A 23555-nucleotide genomic window follows, 5' to 3' on the forward strand; every position below is an offset into this window, starting at 1 on the left:
GGCGTGATTCATGACCACCAACATTAAGTTCGAACCGCCATATTCCATTATATAGTAATAGGTTTAAATAAATCACTTTGTAATTGAGACCGATCCCTCATATGGGCAGGACAAGTTGCTTTTTAAGACTCAATTACCCCCTTTCCGAGTTTCCTTCTAGAAGGCGCGGGCGCTGGCCGTGGAGGGGGAGGAGTCATCGGTCAGCTATTCCAGGGATGGACCCGATCCAAAGATGAATAAAACCACTTCCCTGCAGCCGCAACAGGCATTAACAGATTTATGACAATTGCACACAACCTTAATTTGTATCCAGCCGGTAATGCGTTTCAGGGCCAAAATACTTCTGCTGGGCGTTCCTTGACTGGATGTTTCTTTAATTATATGTCAGAGGCCATGAATGAGATTTTGAGATTTTTCCTGGGAGCGCGATGTCTGAAGGCTCGCTCTGATGATAAAACCACGAGAGGACAAACGGCGACTTGCAGATTTTTTTTTATGCAAAAAAAAAAAAAAAAAAAATTTAATCATATTCATACATTTTTTTTCTCACTCTGTTGATACATAGATTTTTGCCTGTTCCGCCTGTTCCGCCGTCCCCCCCCCCCCCCCCCTCCCCCTCATAAGTCATAAGGATCAGAGAGCTTTAATTACAACGCAAGATCGGGCACATAGATTGTTCACTTTAATAGGCGGCGAAAGCTTCAAAGGTAAAGCCTCGGTCCAAAACACAACAAAAAGAAGAGGGGCAAGGAAACTATACAGACGCGGTAAATGAGCGTAAAATAGTGTAAACGTACACATATTCACAAATCCATCATCGGCAGACAGCTATCTCTGATCATATCTCAACATGTAGAATCCACACGACAGGCAGGCCAAATACTGCATTATATGATGTCAGTGTAAAAACATAAATCACTAAATTATTCTAAATAATTCCAGAGGGGAGGGGGAAGGGATTTGGGGCGGGAGCCTGTCATGAACCTCCCAGTCTCATCGCAGCGCTGGATCCACGGAGCGCTGGATCCGCGGAGCGCTGGCACACAGCGGGGGGATCCGGTCAGCGGTGTTCCGCTCGGCCACGGCTCGCTCGCGCGCTCGCACTCTCTTATTGCCTGTGCATCCACATCAGAGCTGAATCTTTGGTGAGCACGGGGGGTTTCTTTGTGTGTGTGTGTGCAGCTGGAGTAAAGTAAGGGGGGTGGGGGGGGAGGGGGGTGTCAAAGAGCGCTAAAGCCTCAGGCCAGACAGTCAGGAGACGCTTTTAAAAGCAGCTTCGCTTTTTTTTTCCCTGTCGCTCTTACTGGATACAGTATGTAAAGTCGTTTAAAACTGAAATTAAAAACCAAAACACACTCGCTGCACAGCCGTCATTTCAGCTAAACCTACAATCCTCGCTTATTTCTTTTCCCCCTGCAATTCATTTCAGAATCTGGTTCTAGTGTGTGTGTGTGTGTGTATATGTGCATGCGTGTGTGTGTGCATGTGTATATGCGCATGTGTGTGTGTGTGTGTATGCATGTGTATATGTGCATGTGTATTTGTTTGGACATTAGGCCTGAGTATGACTGTGCATGTATGAGTGTGTGTGTGTGTGTGTGTACTTGTTTGGACGTTAGGCCTGAGTATGACTGCGTGTGAGTGTGTGTTTGGACGTTAGGCCTGAGTACGACTGCGTGTGTATGTGTGTGTGTGTGTGTGTGTGTGTGTGTGTGTGTGTGTTTGGACATTAGGCCTGACTATTGCTGCGTGTGTGTGCGTGAATGTGTAAGCCGGTATGGTTGTGAATGTGCCAGCCTGTGCTTGTGTGTGCATGTGTTTGCATGTGTGCGCACGCGCAAACGCGTACGCTAGCTTTCTCCACACACAGTGCTGTCTCTCAGCGGGCCGCGGGCCCCGGGCCCTCCCTCTCGCCTGCCCCCGGGGCCCCTCAGCTCAGCTCGAACCCCGCAGAGGACTCGATGGCGTACAGGAGCTTGTTTCTCATCAGCTGGTCGTCGCAGAACTCGGGGAGCTTGAGCAGGTTCATGCAGGTGCTGGCGGTGGGCAGCCGCTCCAGGTCATTCCCCCCGTTATGGATGCAGAACGCTGGGTACAGCTCCTGCAGACACAGACACACGCACACACACACGTACAGACACACACACACACACGCACATGCACACGCACACGTACAGAACACACACAACACGCATTTACCACCAGTCCACTTCAACACACAATGTCACAAGATGTGGGAACCATCAGCCAATGCAAAGGCTTAGAGTACATGCTATGCCACAAGCTATCGACGCAACGGACTTGCACCCGTTTCACATTTCGGTAACTCCACTGAAATACCGTGCAAGAGGACAGCGGCCGTTCACACCTGGTGCACACAGCGCATTAGATTAGGCCATCTCTCTACTTACACAGGCAAAGACTGAACAAATACGCTTGTTCCACGCTGTCTGGAGCTTTTCTGACAGCCATGTCGTTTTCACACACACGCACACACACACACGCACACGCACACAAACGCACTCGCACGGACACACACACACAAACACACGCACACACACACACGCACACGCACACAAACGCACTCGCACGGACACACACACACAAACACACGCACACACACGCAGACAAACGCACACACACACAAACACACACACAGGCACATGCACACGCACACAAACGTGTACGCACGCGCACACACACACACTCGGCTGGACAGACAGCGCTGACAGATCTGACGCGACTCCGACCGCTTGCTTGGCTAATTTTAAAGATGGCGGGCGGCTGAGGCGCGACAATTAACGAGCCCGGCTAAATGGACCTGAAGGCTTTTCCTTAACAAGCCCATTTTTCTGACAATTACCGTATTAAACCGTCATTGCTTATTGAGAAAGTGTCATTTTGAGGGAGATCATTCTGAAAAAAAGGCTCTCCATCATAGTTCTTAAACGGCTTCTCCTGACAGCGCTATTTCTTGTCTAATGAAAGCCGGGACATTTACGGCGCCTCATTAAGGGTAAGCGGGCTGCAGCGGAGGCCAATCGCAGTGCAAACCGAGGGCACCGATCCCTGGCCACGGACGCGGCACGCCGCATTCCTCCCAAAGTCAAAGGAATGAAACGAACGGCTTCACCGTGGTCTACCTGAGGATCGGCGTGAAGCAGTGGGTAAGGAACTGGGCTTGTAACCGAAAGGTCGTAGGTTCGATTCCCGGGTAGGACACTGCCGTTGTACCCTTGAGCAAGGTACTTAACCTGCATTGCTTCAGTATATATCCAGCTGTATAAATGGATACAATGTAAAATGCTATGTAAAAGTTGGGTAAGTCGCTCTGGATAAGAGCGTCTGCTAAATGCCTGTAATGATCGCTGCACAGGAGCTTCCTCCTCCCTCCACCGCGGGGCTCTCACTGCGTTTAAGAATTACCACAGCGGCGGCACACGGGTAATAAAAGCAATCAGCGGCCAATCGCAGCCTCTGGTTATGCTACAGTACGCAAAGCAAAAAGCCTTTCAGGGATTTCAACCCCCCGTTTTTAGTGCCCACTTCAATCAAGCGATTAAGAAAGGGAAAACGCTCTATAGCAGAGCAACTGACAGCTGATGACGCTGAGTAAGTCTGTTCCAATACGAAGTTCGTATCGTCACAGATTTTCTTATTATACTGTTGGTGAAGACTAAATGAAAGGAAGCAACGACGGCCATTGAGAGGATGCACAATCATCACTGCTGACCTTCACCAGGTTTCTATGATCACAGCTGCTTGAGCGTGGGGACAGGCTGAGGAGCCTCTCACTGATAATGCCCCTCCAATGCAGCAGTGACTTCAGCGTACACCCGTCAGCAGGGGGCGCTCCAGAGCCACACCTCGGGCCGGATCAACGCTGCCTCGTCGCTCTCCGTGCCCCAGTTAAGCCAACAAAGACCACTTTTCACACCGCGCCGGCTCTTAACTCCAATGTTTATCGAGCGGACGCCGCACGCTGACACACAACCCAGCACAGCACTACAACGCCCAGGGTCCTGAGCTTCCCAGCGCATGCGCGATGGAGATAAGGCCCAGGAGGCCCAGCAGGCCCAGCCTCACTGCGGCCTAATTTGAAACGATCGTCCTAGTGTTACCTCCTGATGGAAATTTCAAGACGTGCCCATAACCTGCGAGCGTTCACGGACGGTGCCGCTCCTTGGTAAACCTCCAGTGTACGGTTAAAGGGCTGTGATCACATGACCAGCGACGGGACAAACAGGACGCCCTCCTGCCGAACTCTCACCTTGAAGCCCAGCAGCGGGGGTCTGGAGCAGCTGGTGACGAACTTCAGGAGCTTGCGTTTCTCCTCGTCCGTGAAGCTTTCCACCACCTCCCAGAAGATTTTGATGACCGGGTGATTGGCCGAGTAACCCCCTGAAGAGAGAGCAGAGATTAGCCGAGCCTGCAGCCAATGAGCTCCCAGATTTCACCGCACAGCCTGTCCAAACCCACTGGATATTTCTACATCATTTGTTTCTGATAAACTCAGGGGCTGAATTTGGTCAGTGACAGAGCTGTGGGACAGATCACCCTGATGGATCAGACTGTGTATACCATCACGACCCTTCAGCCAATCCCACAGCTCAGCGCGTAGTTAATGATCACATTTTAAGACCATCTGCTTCACTGGCCAGCCGCCGCCACATTTTCAGCCATGCTCTTTTGCCTGAATGTGCACTAAGAGCCGATCTCTCACTGGTAGCTGAAAATGGCACCGTCTGCATGCCACAAGTTCACAAGAGGAGACTCGGCCCCACGAAAGGAAAACAAAGCCATGTGAAAATACATCTCAATTTTACTTTCTAATTATTATTTTTGGAATATCTCAAGATTTATTTGCATGTCAATTTTTTAAGCAACGGTTATGCGGGGAAAACCCATGGAAATGAACCCCTCCTATCTGTAAACAGTTGCCAAAAAAGTCATGAAATGTTGAATTCCACAGAGCATGCAAAGCGGCTCGCCATTATCCCACACTAACAACAGGGGAGTTCTCCAGGACAACTCTTCTCTCATGCAGCCTAAAGCCGCTTTCACAGTGTCCTTTGGAAAAACACTGCCGTCAATCTGCAGCATGGAGAAGACAAAATAACAAAAATAATCAAATGGGAAAACCTTAATTCACTCACCGGAATAGTTTGTGAACTTCTTCAGGTCGTCGAGGCAAATAGGAACACGTGCACCAGAAATCAGGACCTACGGAGAGGCAGAGGAGGGGATAAACACCGTGTTTTTAGCGCTTGCTGTGCACACAGCACACAGACGTCCCGTGTCACAGGCTCCGCCCCCCTGCGCCGCTCACCTGGATCTCCTGCTGGTCGAACATGCGCAGCCACTCCAGGTTGACCACGTTGGCCAGGCCCTTGCGGAAGGCCAGGCAGTGGGGCCGGATCTGCTTGTTCAGTCGGTAGTCGGCCACCAGGTGGATGTAGGCTATCCGGTTGGCGGTGGAGACCGGGATGTCCTTGCCGCCCGGCTTCAGCTCCACCACCTGGAAAAACGCAGACGGGAACGTCAGTCCGCTGAGCCACTGCCCAACCGGCCCTGAACACACACACCACTCTCCGTCCAGCTGGGACCTTCCTTATATGGTGCTCAGTCAAGGCCTTTCATCTGCTCTCAGGGCTACTTCAGATGAGGCAGACTCTAGACTCTGGTGCACAAAAGCAAAAAATTTATTTATCCTCATACTGGCAGCTCAACTAGGCCTTTCCCATAATTTATAGGCACCCATGATAAAAATGAGCAACGAAAAACAAAAAAGGCTAATTATATTACTTCATACTGATACAACTGACAATAGCTCAGAGATAATTTAAGTAATTAATTTAATCATTTTAAAATTATTGGCGCCTGTTCTCCTGAACTTTGCCCCCTCCCTTCACAAGGATTAATCTACTTAGTGGAATGATCCGTTTTCAGCCAAGTTTGAGGTTAACAAGGCCCCAGGACCAGTAGATGCAAATAACCCAGAAATATCAAAGATCCATCTGGTTATTTCACTGCAGGTATGACACAGGCATGCAGGTGTGACTTATGAGAACATGCGTGTCCTCATTCTGACATCAAACCATGGTCGTACATGCTCACCAAAACGCTCACTCTGACCACAACACCCAGTTCCAACCGTAGTTCCACTGCACAAGCCTGGCGAGGTGCGAAGCTATGACCTGCCTCCTCGGTGACCTTTGACCCTTTACCTGCCTCACAACGTGCTGACCCAGAGCCCCGTGTTAGCGCGGAAAGCGCCGGAGCGTAATGACCAGGCCCTTAATGATGGGGCGGGGGGGCGCCAGCGGAGCGACTGGTCCCCCGGGCTCTGAGACCTTGTGGCCCTGCTCCACAAGGACAGCTCCTCAATCCATAACCGGGCGAGAGGCACTGGAGATGGGCTTCAGAGAGCAAGCGGACATCATCTTTAATTAGCTTTAGTGTATTAAGCTGTGGGTCACGCTCATTAAGGTCTGAAGGAGGGGGCCATGGCTGGATCCAGCACCATCTTCTTTTGACCTGGGACGCATCTTCCAATTCAAGACATGGTCCTCTATTTTCTAACTTACAAAGGCCAAACTCACAAGCAGAACATTTTATACCCATAAAAAACAGAACGCCTGAAACTACAGTGAACAGTATCATGCTGGTGCATGTTCCTGAATCTTAACGATCATTTCAAATATAAATTTTTATCCTCCGAAGATTTTTGCAATCGCAGTCTGTTCCTCGCCGTATGTTTTTGCTTTCTGCAGGCCAGTCTCGCCCCAGACAATTGTGCACTTTATCTTGCTTACTTTGGCACCAGCCAGAGGGCAAACGCAGGGCAGTCTGGCCTCACATGCCTAATCTTCAGAAAATAGTTTTCTGTGCGGTGTTTGCCATGCGTGCGCGTATCGGGCGGCCGGGGACTGCATTGTGACGGCGGCGTAAAGCGTATTTAAAGAGCGGCTAATAACGCCGCGCGGCCCTGAGCAAACAGCCCACCGCGGGTAACCACGGGCTGGAGCCGCCGCGGGAGAGAGCCGCGCCGCTGCCGCCGAGCGTGCGCGCGAGCGCGCGGGTCAACCGCCGACGCGCCGGGGGGCTCGCCGGATTTGAGGGAGCCCTTCGTCGCTATGACGACCGGTCTTGTTTGTTTCTCTGGGCGATTGGTCCCGTAACGGTGAACGGCGCCGCTCCGTACCCGCCGAACGGCGGGGTTCAGATCCCGGCCCAGGCCGGAGACGTGCTTTATCTCCCTTATCTGCCGCCGCTGCCGCATGATCGGAAGGAGCTGTTAACACTTAACGTTAACGCCGTTTGGCTGCCGGGAAGGATCAGGAATATGGGAGCGGTGCACAGGGAGAGGGGGAGAGAGAGAGAGAGAGAGAGAGAGAGAGAGAGAGAGAGAGAAGGGGGAAGAGGAGATGGGGAAAGAGGAGAGATAGGAGGTATAGAAAAGACAAGGGGAAAAAGGGAGAGAAAGAAAAAGAGAGAGACATTTGTGTCACACCTGCGCCTCCCCCAGGTCGTTGTTGACCACAGTGAAGTTGAGGCCCAGCTCCTCCACGTCGCCCTCGTAGCTCTTGAGGAACAGAAGGTTCCGGTACATCTCGGGGTCCAGCGAGGCCAGGTGGTGGATGTCCACGTCGGCACTGGTGCCCAGCAGCTTGGACAGGAAGAAGGTGGCAAAGGGTAGCTCCACCAGCATGTTCTCATACAGGGCCTGCACAGAAGAGAGGGAAAAGACTCCTCACACACAGGCATTCAGCATGTTCTCACAGAGCTGCACAGAAGAGAGGGAAAAGACTCCTCACACACAGACACTCAGCATGTTCTCACAGAGCTGCACAGAAGAGAGGGAAAAGACTCCTCACACACAGACACTCAGCATGTTCTCACAGAGCTGCACAGAGAGGGAAAAGACTCCTCACACACAGACACTCAGCATGTTCTCACAGAGCTGCACAGAAGAGAGGGAAAAGACTCCTCACACACAGACACTCAGCATGTTCTCACAGAGCTGCACAGAGAGGGAAAAGACTCCTCACACACAGGCATTCAGCATGTTCTCACACAGAGCTGCACAGAAGAGAGGGAAAAGACTCCTCACACACAGACACTCAGCATGTTCTCACAGAGCTGCACAGAGAGGGAAAAGACTCCTCACACACAGGCATTCAGCATGTTCTCACACAGCTGCACAGAGAGGGAAAAGACTCCTCACACACAGGCATTCAGCATGTTCTCACAGAGCTGCACAGAAGAGAGGGAAAAGACTCCTCACACACAGGCATTCAGCATGTTCTCACAGAGCTGCACAGAGAGGGAAAAGACTCCTCACACACAGGCATTCAGCATGTTCTCACAGAGCTGCACAGAGAGGGAAAAGACTCCTCACACACAGACACTCAGCATGTTCTCACACAGAGCTGCACAGAGAGGGAAAAGACTCCTCACACACAGACACTCAGCATGTTCTCACAGAGCTGCACAGAGAGGGAAAAGACTCCTCACACACAGGCATTCAGCATGTTCTCATACAGGGCCTGCACAGAGAGGGAAAAGACTCCTCACACACAGACACTCAGCATGTTCTCATACAGGGCCTGCACAGAAGAGAGGGAAAAGACTCCTCACACACAGGCACTCAGCATGTTCTCATACAGGGCCTGCACAGAGAGGGAAAAGACTCCTCACACACAGGCACTCAGCATGTTCTCACACAGAGCTGCACAGAGAGGGAAAAGACTCCTCACACACAGACATTCAGCATGTTCTCACAGAGCTGCACAGAAGAGAGGAGGGAAAAGACTCCTCACACACAGGCATTCAGCATGTTCTCTCACAGAGCTGCACAGAGAGGGAAAAGACTCCTCACACACAGGCACTCAGCATGTTCTCACAGAGCTGCACAGAGAGGGAAAAGACTCCTCACACACAGGCATTCAGCATGTTCTCACAGAGCTGCACAGAGAGGGAAAAGACTCCTCACACACAGGCATTCAGCATGTTCTCACAGAGCTGCACAGAGAGGGAAAAGACTCCTCACACACAGACACTCAGCATGTTCTCACAGAGCTGCACAGAAGAGAGGGAAAAGACTCCTCACACACAGACACTCAGCATGTTCTCACACAGAGCTGCACAGAAGAGAGGGAAAAGACTCCTCACACACAGACACTCAGCATGTTCTCACAGAGCTGCACAGAAGAGAGGGAAAAGACTCCTCACACACAGACACTCAGCATGTTCTCACACAGAGCTGCACAGAGAGGGAAAAGACTCCTCACACACAGGCATTCAGCATGTTCTCTCACAGAGCTGCACAGAGAGGGAAAAGACTCCTCACACAGGCATTCAGCATGTTCTCACAGAGCTGCACAGAAGAGAGGGAAAAGACTCCTCACACACAGGCATCAGCATGTTCTCACAGAGCTGCACAGAAGAGAGGAAAACTCTCACACACAGACATCAGCATGTTCTCACAGAGCGCACAGAAAGAGAGGGAAAAGAACTCCTCACACACCAGACATCAGCAGTTCTCACAGAGCTGCACAGAGAGGAAAAGACTCCTCACACACAGCATCGCATGTTCCACAGGCTGCACAGAGAGGAAAAGACTCCTCACACACAGCATCAGCATGTTCCACAGAGCTGCACAAAAGAGGAAAAGACTCCTCACACACAGACACTCAGCATGTTCTCACAGAGCTGCACAGAGAGGGAAAGACTCCTCACACACAGGCATCAGCATGTTCTCACAGAGCTGCACAAGAGGAAAAGACTCCTCACAACAGGCATCAGCATGTTCTCACAGAGCTGCACAGAGAGGGAAAAGACTCCTCACACACAGACACTCAGCATGTTCCACAGAGCTGCACAGAGAGAGGGAAAAGATCCTCACACACAGGCACTCAGCATGTTCTCACAGCTGCACAAGAGGAAAAGACTCTCACCACAGACATCAGCATGTTCTCACAGAGCTGCACAGAGAGGGAAAAGACTCCTCACACACAGCACTCAGCATGTTCTCACAAGAGCTGCACAGAGAGGGAAAAGACCCTACAACAGCATCAGCATGTCTCACACAGAGCTGCACAGAAGAGAGGGAAAGACTCCTCACACACAGGCATTCAGCATGTTCTCACAGAGCTGCACAGAGAGGGGAAAAGACTCCTCACACACAGACACTCAGCATGTTCTCACAGAGCTGCACAGAGAGGGAAAAGACTCCTCACACACAGGAACTCAGCATGTTCTCACAGAGCTGCACAGAGAGGGAAAAGACTCCTCACACACAGACATCAGCATGTTCTCACAGAGCTGCACAGAAAGAGGGAAAAGACTCCTCACACACAGACATCCAGCATGTTCTCACAGAGCTGCACAGAGAGGGAAAAGACTCCTCACACACAGACATCAGCATGTTCTCACAGAGCTGCACAGAGAGAGAGGGAAAGACTCCTCACACACAGGACATCAGCATGTTCTCACAGAGCTGCACAGAGAGGGAAAAGATCCTCACACACAGCATTCAGCATGTTCTCACAGAGCTGCACAGAGAGGGAAAAGACTCCTCACACACAGGCATTCAGCAGTCTCACAGACTGCACAGAAGAGGAAAAGACTCCTCAACACACAGCACTCAGCATGTTCTCACAGAGCTGCACAGAGAGGGAAAAACTCCTCACACACAGCATCAGCATGTTCTCACAGAGCTGCACGAAGAGAGGGGAAAAGACTCCTCACACAGGCATTCAGCATGTTCTCACAGAGCTGCACAGAAGAGGGAAAAGACTCCTCACACACAGACACTCAGCATGTTCTCACAGAGCTGCACAGAAGAGGGAAAAGACTCCTCACACACAGGCATTCAGCATGTTCTCACAGAGCTGCACAGAAGAGGGGAAAAGACTCCTCCACAACAGGCATTCAGCATGTTCTCACAGAGCTGCACAGAGAGGGAAAAAGACTCCTCACACACAGACACTCAGCATGTTCTCCACAGAGCTGCACAGAGAGGGAAAAGACTCCTCACACACAGACACTCAGCATGTTCTCACAGAGCTGCACAGAAGAGAGGGAAAAGACTCCTCACACACAGGCACTCAGCATGTTCTCACAGAGCTGCACAGAAGAGAGGGAAAAGACTCCTCACACACAGACACTCAGCATGTTCTCACAGAGCTGCACAGAAGAGGGAAAAGAACTCCTCACACACAGACATCAGCATGTTCTCACAGAGCTGCACAAAGAGAGGGAAAGATCCTCACACACAGACACTCAGCATGTTCTCACAGAGCTGCACAGAAGAGAGGGAAAAGACTCCTCACACACAGCACTCAGCATGTTCTCACAGAGCTGCACAGAAGAGGGAAAAGACTCCTCACACACAGACATCAGCATGTTCTCACAGAGCTGCACAGAAGAGAGGGAAAGACTCCTCACACACAGCACTCAGCATGTTCTCACAGAGCTGCACAGAAGAGAGGGAAAAGACTCCTCACACACAGACATCAGCATGTTCTCACAGAGCTGCACAGAGAGGGAAAAGACTCCTCACAACAGACATTCAGCATGTTCTCACAGAGCTGCACAGAAGAGAGGGAAAAGACTCCTCACACACAGACACTCAGCATGTTCTCACAGAGCTGCACAGAGAGGGAAAAGACTCCTCACACACAGACAATCAGCATGTTCCACAGAGCTGCACAGAGAGGGAAAAGACTCCTCACACACAGCATCAGCATTCTCACAGAGCTGCACAGAGAGGGGAAAGACTCTCACACACAGCATCAGCATGTTCTCACACGAGCTGCACAGAGAGGAAAAGACTCTCACACACAGGCATTCAGCATGTTCTCACAGACTGCACGAGAGAAAAGACTCACACACAGGCATTCAGCATGTTCTCACAGAGCTGCACAGAGAGAAAGACTCCTCACACCAGACATCAGCATGTTCTCACAGAGGCACAGAGGGAAAAGACTCATTCACTAGCATAGACATTAAGAAGGTTAATCATCAGTGCTGCAGTCCAAAGCAGTGAAACGACTTACCAAGGAAATGTCTCCAGTATGCGTAACATGCAAAATAAATACGGTACCTCACTGCAGTAAAACCGAGCATGTTTCATAGGTATTGCTGACTGCAATGTTGGACCCAGAAACATTTTTTCTTTATTTTCAGTAACAGCTGATAATGCATGTACACAGGGGGAAAAAAAAACAAAAAAAAAAAACAAGAACCGGAGTGATCACTGTAATTCTGAACCTAAGGAACATCACTTAAAAAATAAAAAAAACAAAAAATGAGGTACAAACATGCGATCAATAAATGTGATACGGATACTAAAGGACCCATTAGATGACGGCTCTGAAAATGAATTCCACAGCATCACATAACCATATATAATCCGGACTGATCGGGACTATCGCTTGATAATCAGGAGTTAGTGGACATCTGAAACACGCAGGCCCCGGACTTCTCTAGCTCTAACTTTATAAATGTTCATTCTCCCCTTGACCTTAAATGCCATTAGGAACCACAGCTGAGCAGGTGAGTCATAAAATGTAAAGCTAATGTACTAGAGCAGCCCTAAAAAGACCACATTTAAACCTTTAAGGCATTAAAATATACAGGTCTTAATAAATGATTGCACTAAAAACCCTGACCACATCAGCTAAATGGATTATAAATTTAAAACATTTCCATAATGCATGCATCTTAAACACACACGGAGGCATAAATCAAGGTATTTTCTAAACACCGGTTAATTATGCAACTTCAAACACAGTCTATTTTTTATGCAAAATAATCCACTTAGCATTTCTCACACTAGCCCTAATTCCAAGCCATCTGTGGCGGGTGCCCCTTGAAGCCTATCAATAACGGTCTGCTGTGAAGATATGGCAATAAGTATATGGAAAAAACCTGTAGCATATTTTTCAAACCTCCATTATTTATGGGTGTTTATTGCCAGAAATTGTGCCAAAATGACTCGAAATAAAAAGGATTAATTATGGCGCGGGCCTTTTAATATAAGTGAGTGCCGCCGCCGGGCAATTAATGCAAATGGTGCCACCGTCAGAGGACTAAATGTGAGCAACATCACAGGTGGCTTCTGTTAGCTGCCAAATAAATTTGTTAATTTACAACATTAAGAATCAATAAAAATATAATGCTTTTGAAACGCATTACTATCAATCAGATTTCCTCCCCCCCGCCCCTCAGGCACACACGCGTCCCGGAAGCCAACCTCTATCCCGAGGAGATCAATGAGGGACGGGGGGCGAGGCGGGCGCGGGGAACAGCTGCCGCGGGCCTGAAGGTTGGCGGGACGCGGGGCGGCCCCTAATGCCTCCACTTTTAAGATTGGCATGGGGGGGCTCTTTAACGCCCCCGGCCGTTCAGCAGGGGCGTCAGACGGAAGAGCGCGCGTTAAAATAGCGGCTCGCTGAGAAATACCGTAATCGCAAAAGGGCACGGTCGCCAAGGAGACGGCTACCGGGGACGACGACAGCGGGTCCGTTATCAGAGCCTGCGGTAAACGGACAGAGACTGAGAGCCGATGCACAGGAGGGAAGTATGCACTAGCACAGGCAGTATGCAGTATGCAGTACTCATACTAATAGCCACACTAACAGTAACCCCTTTGAGCTTCATGCCTCCTTCACTGCTCACTGCAATGCACTGGAGGAGTCCCAAATAAGGCCACAGAAGTGCAGGGAGAATCACTAAATTTCACAGGCTAATTACGCCCAAATCACTGAAAAGCTTCAAGCAGGCCGATTTCTGAGCAAAGTTCACAGGGATGTTGATGCCAGTACAGTGACTCAAAAAAAGCACAGTCTGCTTATATCCTCCATCTCTCCAATGGTTACTGTTCATACTCAGTACTACAGTATACTGCAATTAGGTGTGCTCGAAAATCCAGTGCACAATAATCTGAACCCTTAATTATCCTCAATTAGCTTAATTTAGAGGACCGAGTGAGAGGAAAGATCACAGGCGTGTATTAAATTCCCCTGTGCTGAGCATCCCCAATAGGGCACTCCTGACCATAATGCATTACCCCCCACAACAACACAGGACTTCCACCATTAACTGAGAAATTAATCTCAAGCGACGAAGGCCGGGCTCACGCACCAGAGCGGTGACGCAAATCTAATTTATATCGCGTCTCTCTGCCTGGGTTAGAGTATAGCAGCACTAAACAAATATATCAATGCGCTACCCCAATGACTACTTTGTTAAGTGTTTATGGGAAAGAGGAACTTAAGGCAGGGTTAATTGAAAGTCAAATTCAAATTAATTTCTCACCCTAATTGCCTAAACCATTAGCGGAATGGCGCAGCGGGCACTGGCAAGCCATTTCTCAAAAACTGAGCGCAGGGGGGTGGGGGTGGGGGGGCGAGAGAGGGGGGGGGGAAATTACAGCATTCTAATAAGCGGGCTGAATCGTCTCGGATAGACTGGGATGCCTCTGACTGTAAAACAGATCAAAATGCTATTACCACATGCTTTTGAGTGCTTATTTATGTCCTGCCCGGGCCGACTGATTTAGCACCGGCAAAATGCAACCGCTACACAAACAAGCGGCGGGAATCATCGCCTAATGGAACGCCTAATCGCGGAGCGACCGGTGTCATGAGGTAATCTTTTTCCCCCGGGGGGCGCCATGACCTCCCAGCGGACCGCGTCGCGATAAACAATCAGCGGCGCTCGCGTTAATGAAAAACCTAAAAAACCGTAGGCTCTAATAAACAGTGCCGGAGGAGGAGCGGCCAAACAACGCCATCCACAGATCACACGCCGGCCAATCGCTGGCTCACACCGCACAGGACCCGCCCCCGTCCGCTCGCACTTCCAGCTCCCAGCGGCGGACCGGGATCTGGGGGGGGGGGGGGGGGAGGTCCCTGCCCAGGCAGTGCTCTCTGATAAATTAATTAGCTGCATTTACATGATAAGCATCTATTAAGGATGCCAAAATGCGATCGGACTGTATTTAAACTGAAGGTGGAATGGTGGGGGGGGGGGGGCAATGTCAAAAACGCAGTCAGGGGTGCGGAGTGTCAACGAGATTCCACGCATGGCCGACTGCAGTAATTCTGCGAGTTGGTTTTAATAATAAAATCTGATTTAATTAAACAAATACACGGCGGATGAGTCAGCTTCGTGGCTCCGCATTGGCTGCACTCGACCGGGCAGGGGTGCGGGACCAGGTTATTTAATCACACCTCTAATCACAGAGTGCTTTCATTCAGCAGCTGGGTGCTGGGGGGGAGGGGGGGGGCGGGGTTGTGACTTGTTTTCCTAGTAAGAGGATGACCTCTGACCTGTGACACACTGGAGTCCCACAGGGAGCTCACATTCACAGGAAGAGCAGGCTGGGACACAGGCTTCAGTCACTGTATCAAGCCTCAATAAACTCCTGACTGGATTTAGCTGCTTGATATTATTAGGGTGAAATGTGTGTTTTCTTAAAGATAAAATCACTTCATAAAAGCACCGTCACAATGAGCACAGACTTCAGTAACGACCTCTGAATTTATCTGCTCTTCGACGGTGAACCCAGTATTAAAAACATTTGTAAAATCAGATTTTTTAAATGAAGAAGTCACATATGAAGATGACAGTTCCCCCCCCTCATGTCCTATTAACCTTCACTACTAATAAAGCTGCTCGCTAATGTTATCTGAAATAACTCTAGGTAAATTTTCTCCAAACATGTTTTGGGCGACAAGGAGAGTTGACCGAATGAGACTTTAAACTCCATTAGATTACAGCCTAGGAAAAGATACGCTTGACGACAGAGCAGAATAAACACATCGCATGACCACTGGTCCGCACGTGCCCCAATATCACCGCCGTAAAGAAGGAGAATAATTACGATTCCTCACGCGCTTTGTTTACAGTGGTCTTTCATTTCAGTGACATTCACAAAGATACTGATGGTAAAACATGTGGTTGTGCCTTATCACGGGAACAGTGGACCCCACCGAGCTTCTGCTGCGTTTTTCACAGGTCCGAGCCAATGGCCATTATCAAACGGCAATTATTTCACGCGCAGGACAAACACGCGCGGGACAAAGCACACGAAACGGGAGTGTTTTAACGGCGGGGGAGAGCGGGGGGGGGGCGTGCGGGTTTGAGTCCGCAGCGGCGCACACACGGGACGCTCTCCTCTGTTGACAGAAGCTGCGCCGCCCGGACAGGCCTCCTCCGTTGCCTGGTTACGAGCGCCTCTACACACACGGCCTCTTTCCGGAGAAAGAGAAACCTTTGGACCGCGGCAGAGGACAGACCCCTGCAGCGGGAGCGCCGGTGTCACAGAAAGATCTAGAACAAAAAGCGCTGGCAGCAAATCCACTTGGATGAAAGAGCGTGCTCAGTTCAGCGCAAGAACATCTCACACACACGACCGGAAGACTCGAGCAGCAGTACCTGACCTCAGATCCCTGAAAGAGGAAAGAGATGCAGACCACTCACTCAGTCACGGTTAGTTTCAATGAGCGACAGCACCCACGAATGCGCATGTCTTACCTTTCCTAATATCCTCCCCAGGAAGTAGTAGTGCCGGGCGAAGGAATCCCCCACCAGCATCTGGGCGGTGGGGCTGGGGTACAGGAGGCCCTCGTTGGTGGTTTTGAAGAAGCCCTGGTTGGGGTTGAACCCCGATTTGAGCAGCTCGTTGAGGAACTCGCGGAATATCCCGCCCCCGTCGATCCCGGCCTCGTCCAGCCCGTGAGCGTTCAGCAGGTGGACCCGGATCCTCTTCTTCAGATCCGGCTCTGCAGCGCACACAGACGTTCCTTACGTTTCAACGTGAAAGGCACCACGTGCCCTCAGAGCCGAACAGCACGCACCTCCACAGACAAACACACACGACTGCAGCACCGACAGGTCAACCGTCAGAGAACCCCCAAACAGGCCTGACCCCCGACGGGAACACCGAGAGGACCTGACGCTGGACACGCGCTGAGCACGCGCTGAACACGCGCTGGACACGCGCTGGACACGCGCTGGACACGCGCTGAACACACGCTGAACACGTGCTGAACACGCTAAAAATGAGTTACCTGCATTTCCCCTTTCTGCACAGGAAAGGCACCCCTTTGTCCCACAGGAGGTGGATTACTTAAGCACAGTGCTGTCAGAATATTTAAATCAAAACCCTTAAAAAGGTCATGTTTCAGCCTAATTAATTGGCATCCATAAATCCCCGCTGCTATAACTTATACAGACATTCATACATTGTATGGATCAAGTGATCATCATGCTATATAGAGGCCCTGTCACTTTTTAATCACATTATTCCACAGAAGTGCCCTTTCAAATATTTTCTCTAATGGCTCAAACAGAATGACAGACTAAAATAATTGATTTGAGATATTAAGAGATCCATTATTATAATCATGATTATAATTATGATTATTATTATGCTTTACAGAACATCAGTGCATACTGCACTGCATTCATATTTTTCATTTTTCATTTTCACCTTTAGTTTAATTCCTAATTCAATTAACACTACTAAGAAAAGGTTTCATTACTGAGAAAAGGTTTCACCCATTGTTGTTAGGGCCATTTGAGGTGACTAAATTTCAAAGCCTGTAATTCAGTTTGAATCTACTACAAATATCTATAGTCACTTCAGACGAATGTTTAATAAGGTAACTAATTGTAATTAGACTGTGATTAATTAAATTCAGAGGGAAATTGCAATGATGCAATGCAATCTACCAACAACATAAAAGCCTTTGCTCAAATGAATGAGCATAGTACTTGGAACTGTATATAAAATTTTCCTCCCCATTTCATTTAATTCATTTTGTTCAGATTAATTTCTTATTTAAACTGCAAGTTCTCACAACAAAACATCAAGCCTAGAATACAAGTTCGGCAAACAATGTTATCCAAACAAAACACAGCACTTCTATACAAACGTTCTTTAAAAACATAATTTTTAATCAATTCCAGTCTCCTTATATAAAAAGTTGCAGCCACAAGGAGACAAGCAGAACTTTTTAACGATCTCTCGTTTGCTCTTGTGACTATTTGAGAATGTCGAAAACGTTCCTTTAAAACACTTTCTGTTTTATAGCGAGCCCGTCCGTTATGAAAGATAAGGCTTTAATAACGTCCCAGCGTCGGGAGCAGCTGCCAGCTCACATTACAGGCGGTAAGAGCCACTCAGTGAAAACGGCATAAACACCGCTCTTACCGCACGCATCCACACACAGCCTCCCAGAAAAACAGTCTCACATTCAGCTGGCATAGTTTCGGTGAGGAAAGCGTACCGTTCTCCGGAGACAGCTTGTCGTACGCGTCTTCGTAAATGTAGTTCCGCCGAATGGTGACGTTGATTCCGTCCAAGAACGGACCGTCGCCTTGGACGTCTCTTTTGTCTGCATAGATCAACCGCTGGAAGATCTTCAAAAAAATAAACGAAACACGAAGAGGAAAATATTACCACAAATACTACCGCAGTCGGATTACAGAGAACCCCCGTCTTATATAAAATGCTCTTTAGTGTCAACTTTGACAACTCAATTTATTTCACATTCTGTTTCCTGTTGAAAGGGCTCCCCCCCCCCCCCCCCCCCGAAGCAGCCTGGCAGCCTATTGGGATTCTGGGCACAAGAACCAGCACCAAATCAAACCCCCACATATATCCCTTTATTAAGAGAAAGTTTTTCTATTAATTTAAGGCCATACATATTTTCCAAGTTATCAATTGTGGCATGAGAGGACTTTACAGTAGCCATTTTGCATCATGGCCATCAGCATATGATAGATGAGTTGGCATGAAAATAGCAGAATCTTTTTTTTTTATCAAACTGACAAGAAAATAAGACCAAAAGGCTACAAATGACTAGAGCTCACTTAAACAGCAATAATTACAGCAGTACCAACGCCCAGGACTACTGACAAAGAGTCTTAACAGGTGTGAATCCATAGGCAAGGTGAATGACGGGTAATGGAGATTTACTTTGACTCGTTCTTCAAAGGGGACGACGAAGGGCAGCTCTGTGAGGATGGCGAGATGTCTCTCCTCCGACACGGACAGCTGAGCCGGCTCCATTCCAACTGCGACACACAACGAAAAAGAAACAAAGAAAAAACGACAAAGAAAATCAACAGCAAGACAACAACCCACCAACCGCTGGCTCACTCTGAGGGCCTATTCACTCACTCAAATATCGTCCATTATCCCAACACCTGCCACTCATTCCTAATGTATATAACCATTTATAAATACATCAAGTGAGAAAATATACTCCGGAAACAACTGAAGAACAGACAGCAATTATTTGAAACTTCCAAGGGTGAAAAACATATTAAACATTTTTTTTTATTATCATTACTCTGGCAAAGTCCACCATTACAGCGCTCCCAGGTAATCTTTAAGCTGTAAATGAAGGCGGAACTGGTCTGGATCGTTTCTCATGCCGAGCCCGTAGGTCAGCCGGCCCGGTGAAACCCACACGGTTTATCTGAGGTGAGGGTCCGCAGGGCGCGTTTCTGCTGAGCTGGCCGGCGGGGCGAAACGCGCGTCGCGGCGGGGGCCCCGCTCGGCCCCCCTGAAGGGCCCCGCCGCTCAGAGGCAGGCTATTAAAGAGCGCTCAATCCTCCCGCCGACGCCGCGGCCTCCCCCCCCCCCCCCCGGTTACACGCACTTTTAATTAACTCCACCGTTAGCCGCCCATCAGCTCGCCCAACAATTTTCATTAAGCCGACGTTTGTTTTATATTAAACTCAGGGGGTTCCGAGCGTTTAAACCAAAAAAACTGCCAGAGCAGCACGGCCGGACCACTATCCGCCTACTAGAGCTCAATTATTCCGCTCAATTAGTCAATTCTATCCGCATTTCTCCATCAGGTTTCCATCTTTGAGGAGAAATATGGGCCGCGGTGGTCAATACGCAGGCCATTCATCACAGGAGGGCCTGCCCATTTAAGCAAATGAAAAAGGCCAGGCAAACACACCGCCATATGTGCCTCATCAGTACTTTCACACTAATTGAATTCAGCCCGCATGGACTGGAGTGGCGTTAAGCAAATCATACACACATTGTTAGCCGCTTGTTTTCACACCGCCTGGCCCTGGCCGCGCTAGCTCCAGAGCTGGGGCCGGGGCAGGGCGCTTCAGCAGAGCTGAGGCTGGGGCAGGGCGCTTCAGCAGAGCTGGGGCAGGGCGCTTCAGCAGAGCTGGGGCCGGGGCAGGGCGCTTCAGCAGAGCTGGGGCCGGGGCAGGGCGCTTCAGCAGAGCTGGGGCCGGGGCAGGGCGCTTCAGCAGAGCTGGGGCCGGGGCAGGGCGCTTCAGCAGAGCTGGGGCTGGGGCAGGGCGCTTCAGCAGAGCTGGGGCCGGGGCAGGGCGCTTCAGCAGAGCTGGGGCTGGGGCAGGGCGCTTCAGCAGAGCTGGGGCTGGGGCAGGGCGCTTCAGCAGAGCTGGGGCTGGGGCAGGGCGCTTCAGCAGAGCTGGGGCCGGGCAGGGCGCTTCAGCAGAGCTGGGGCCGGGCAGGGCGCTTCAGCAGAGCTGGGGCTGGGGCAGGCGCTTCAGCAGAGCTGGGGCTGGGGCAGGGCGCTTCAGCAGAGCTGGGGCCGGGGCAGGGCGCTTCAGCAGAGCTGGGGCCGGGGCAGGGCGCTTCAGCAGAGCTGGGGCCGGGGCAGGGCGCTTCAGCAGAGCTGGGGCCGGGCAGGGCGCTTCAGCAGAGCTGGGGCTGGGGCAGGGCGCTTCAGCAGAGCTGGGGCTGGGGCAGGGCGCTTCAGCAGAGCTGGGGCCGGGGCAGGGCGCTTCAGCAGAGCTGGGGCCGGGGCAGGGCGCTTCAGCAGAGCTGGGGCCGGGGCAGGGCGCTTCAGCAGAGCTGGGGCCGGGGCAGGGCGCTTCAGCAGAGCTGGGCCACATCGCGCTTCAGAGGCAGGGGAAGGACAGCCACGCGCACGGGTCAGCGCTAATCCAGAGCCAGAGGGCCGCTCGCCTCACCGCTAAACTCTCTCTGTGGGGTTGTCTTTGCCCCCTGACCCCCCCGATTGCAACAGCTACAGGTGTGTGGAGGTGCCCTGACTCAGAGGAAGACAGGGTTTAATGGTATCCTAGTCAGAGCCACAAAACCTACAGCTACAGCTTCTCTCTTTCTGCGTCTTTCTCTCTGACTCTTTCTCCGTTTCTGACTCTGACTCTCCGTTTCTGACTCTCTCTCTCTCACACACACACACACACACACACGTGGGCAGAACTGCAGCACTGCCATTTCAAAACTATAGCAGGTGACATGACTTGCTGAGAATGTGTTCGTTCTTGTTCTTATTCTAACGTGAAGGAGTTTAAGTTCACACAGCGGGCCCCTTTACCATCCAGGGTGGACTGCAGGGGTCCGATTCGGCCCATTCTGCGCGTCCTCCACACGTGCCGGGCCGACGGGACGTACAGCTGGGTCACCTGGAGGAGGCGTGATTAAAAAAACAGCAGCGTTACCGAAGAACAACACCAAAACAAGTTCAAACCACAACTCAGTTTTTCCACTGCCCTGAACTGCTGCGAGACCAGAGACCACCCACACACACAAACACGTGACAGCCTCTGTCTGTGTTGAACTATTAAACTTAAACACGTCCCTAAATTAAGAACACCTACATTTCTGTGGCGAATGCAAACATTAGCATTTCTACAAATAGCAAGCCCTTATCTTGATGTCGCTCAAAATGAACTCGACAACAATAGCTTTGACATTACTACCCTCAAGTCCCCATTTTCAAAGTCTACTGCAGGCTGTTTAAACAGTAAAGGCTAAAGCGCACATTCACACTGAAGCCCAAGTAGAACCGCTGCAATTCCCCAGCTCACTCACAGAGTTCAGATGCACAGGGATGGCGGAAATGAATCAGACAGCGCAGGCGATGCCCGAGAGGACCGCGCGGAAGGCTAACGGGGGAGAAGCTACCTTATCTGCTCGGATGTTGACCTCTTCGGACAGCCAGTGACCGCGAGGGCAGAAGGGCCGCCTGATGTCTCTGGCCTTTATCATCTTGACCAGGTTAGTGATGACCTGTGAAACGGGGGAAAACATCAGTCCGGTACTCCAAGAAAAAAAGCGGCTTCTTCTGAAAATGATGGCAAAACAAGCCTGCATCGTTCTCATTTTGGAGCTGTCAGTCAATCAAAGAAGGTGCCATACAATATCATTCTCCGGATAACCATCCTATTTTGTGGGGGGAAAAAAACTACAGAAGTACCGAGGGGAGGAATCTACATTCAATCAAAACATTCAAATAAATCTTCACCTCTTAATCTGACAATAAACCTGCTTCAGGTCCTTCAAGCTATTAATATAGCTTTAGGAATGTCTCAATTTACCATCCACACTTAAACACAGCAGTTTATATGCAAGGTACACATCAGGAGCTTTCAGTAAAAGGCCATTTGAGCATTTCACCATTGGTACGCTAAGAGACAGCTCCCAATTCAGCACTCCTCTCCAGCAAAACAACAAGCCATGATTCAGAATCCCTTCTCTGTTGTGTTTGAGAGGGAAACGTCTGAAAAACTGGTGGGCCCCTCCAACACTGCATACAGCTGAAAGACATACAGCCCAGATAGATCTCTACCGTGACAAAATTCAAAGCGAGGCGTTCTGCAGAAGGCGTTATTAATCTCGACCCGTCATCCGCCATGTCTGACGCGGGCAATAACGGCAAGTGGAAAACGCTGTAAAATCAAGCCCATCGGTTTGGGCTGCGTCGGCCCCCGACTCCGTAGAATGAATAAGCATCCCTTAATTAGCCCATCGGGTTAAGTGCAGGCCTTAATGGCCCTTTCCCAAACTCCACGGTGACATCTCTCTCCAAACATGGCCAAGAAGAACGTTCCATTAGCAATATTAATACAAGCTTAGTTGATCATTTTCATTCAATTAACTTCTTCCAATTAAATAGATAGCTTGACAATAGGAGTGATAAAAGATCCAAAGGGACAGCTGATGACTCGAACCAAACATTAGCGTGCTAGGGGTCAGCGGTATTAAGCGGACTGTAAATCTAGCATTCAATTTGGAAAATGCATTTCCCCTGCTCCGACTTCTTTAATGGGTCGTTTTAGCTGACAGGAGGCGTTTGCACCAATCTTTTATGAAATTTCAGAAGCGTTCGCGCACACCTCCCGCGAAGCGGCGTCCGCTTCGCCGCCCTCTCAACAACTCTCCCCCCGGGCCAGAACAAAGCACCTCCGTCAGGGCGCGGGAGAAGCCACAACAAATGGCTCTAATGTGGGGAGAGGCGTCCAGCGCGCTCGGCTGGCTCTGCGTAAACAACCTGTCCGCCTCTCGATTAGCGGCCGCTAATTGGCGAGCCCCGTCCGCGTGGCCGGGCATCGCCAACACAGCGCGCCCGCCAAACGCTCTGGAGACCACAACCCCCCCCCCCCCCCAGCCAAACACAAATCCAACTGCACTGCGACCAATTCACTTTTTTATTGAGCAGTACTAAAACTACAAAGTACAATAAAGACCTGAAAATGTTATATAGATATTCCATATATGCCCAGTAACTCTG

General features: G+C 50.2%; 1 protein-coding gene across 3 annotated transcripts in view; it reads right to left on the minus strand.

Annotated features, from left to right (window-relative positions):
• Nucleotides 1–660: 660 nt before the first annotated feature.
• ube3c (ubiquitin protein ligase E3C) overlaps nucleotides 661–23555 on the minus strand; it is a 43072-nt gene continuing 20177 nt past the window's right edge. For all 3 annotated transcript variants that reach the window (XM_064332773.1, XM_064332775.1, XM_064332774.1), the window contains exons 15-24: nucleotides 21950–22054; nucleotides 21360–21447; nucleotides 18998–19095; nucleotides 18306–18438; nucleotides 16549–16796; nucleotides 7514–7726; nucleotides 5330–5518; nucleotides 5157–5223; nucleotides 4271–4401; nucleotides 661–2101 (exon numbers count right to left, since the gene is read on the minus strand). In XM_064332773.1, the coding sequence (XP_064188843.1) occupies nucleotides 1931–2101; nucleotides 4271–4401; nucleotides 5157–5223; nucleotides 5330–5518; nucleotides 7514–7726; nucleotides 16549–16796; nucleotides 18306–18438; nucleotides 18998–19095; nucleotides 21360–21447; nucleotides 21950–22054 (1443 nt within the window). In that variant the 3' untranslated portion in view covers nucleotides 661–1930. The remainder of the gene's footprint in view (nucleotides 2102–4270; nucleotides 4402–5156; nucleotides 5224–5329; nucleotides 5519–7513; nucleotides 7727–16548; nucleotides 16797–18305; nucleotides 18439–18997; nucleotides 19096–21359; nucleotides 21448–21949; nucleotides 22055–23555) is intronic.

The sequence above is a fragment of the Anguilla rostrata genome, chromosome 4 (assembly GCF_018555375.3).
Source record: "Anguilla rostrata isolate EN2019 chromosome 4, ASM1855537v3, whole genome shotgun sequence".
Taxonomy (NCBI): Eukaryota; Metazoa; Chordata; class Actinopteri; order Anguilliformes; family Anguillidae; genus Anguilla; species Anguilla rostrata.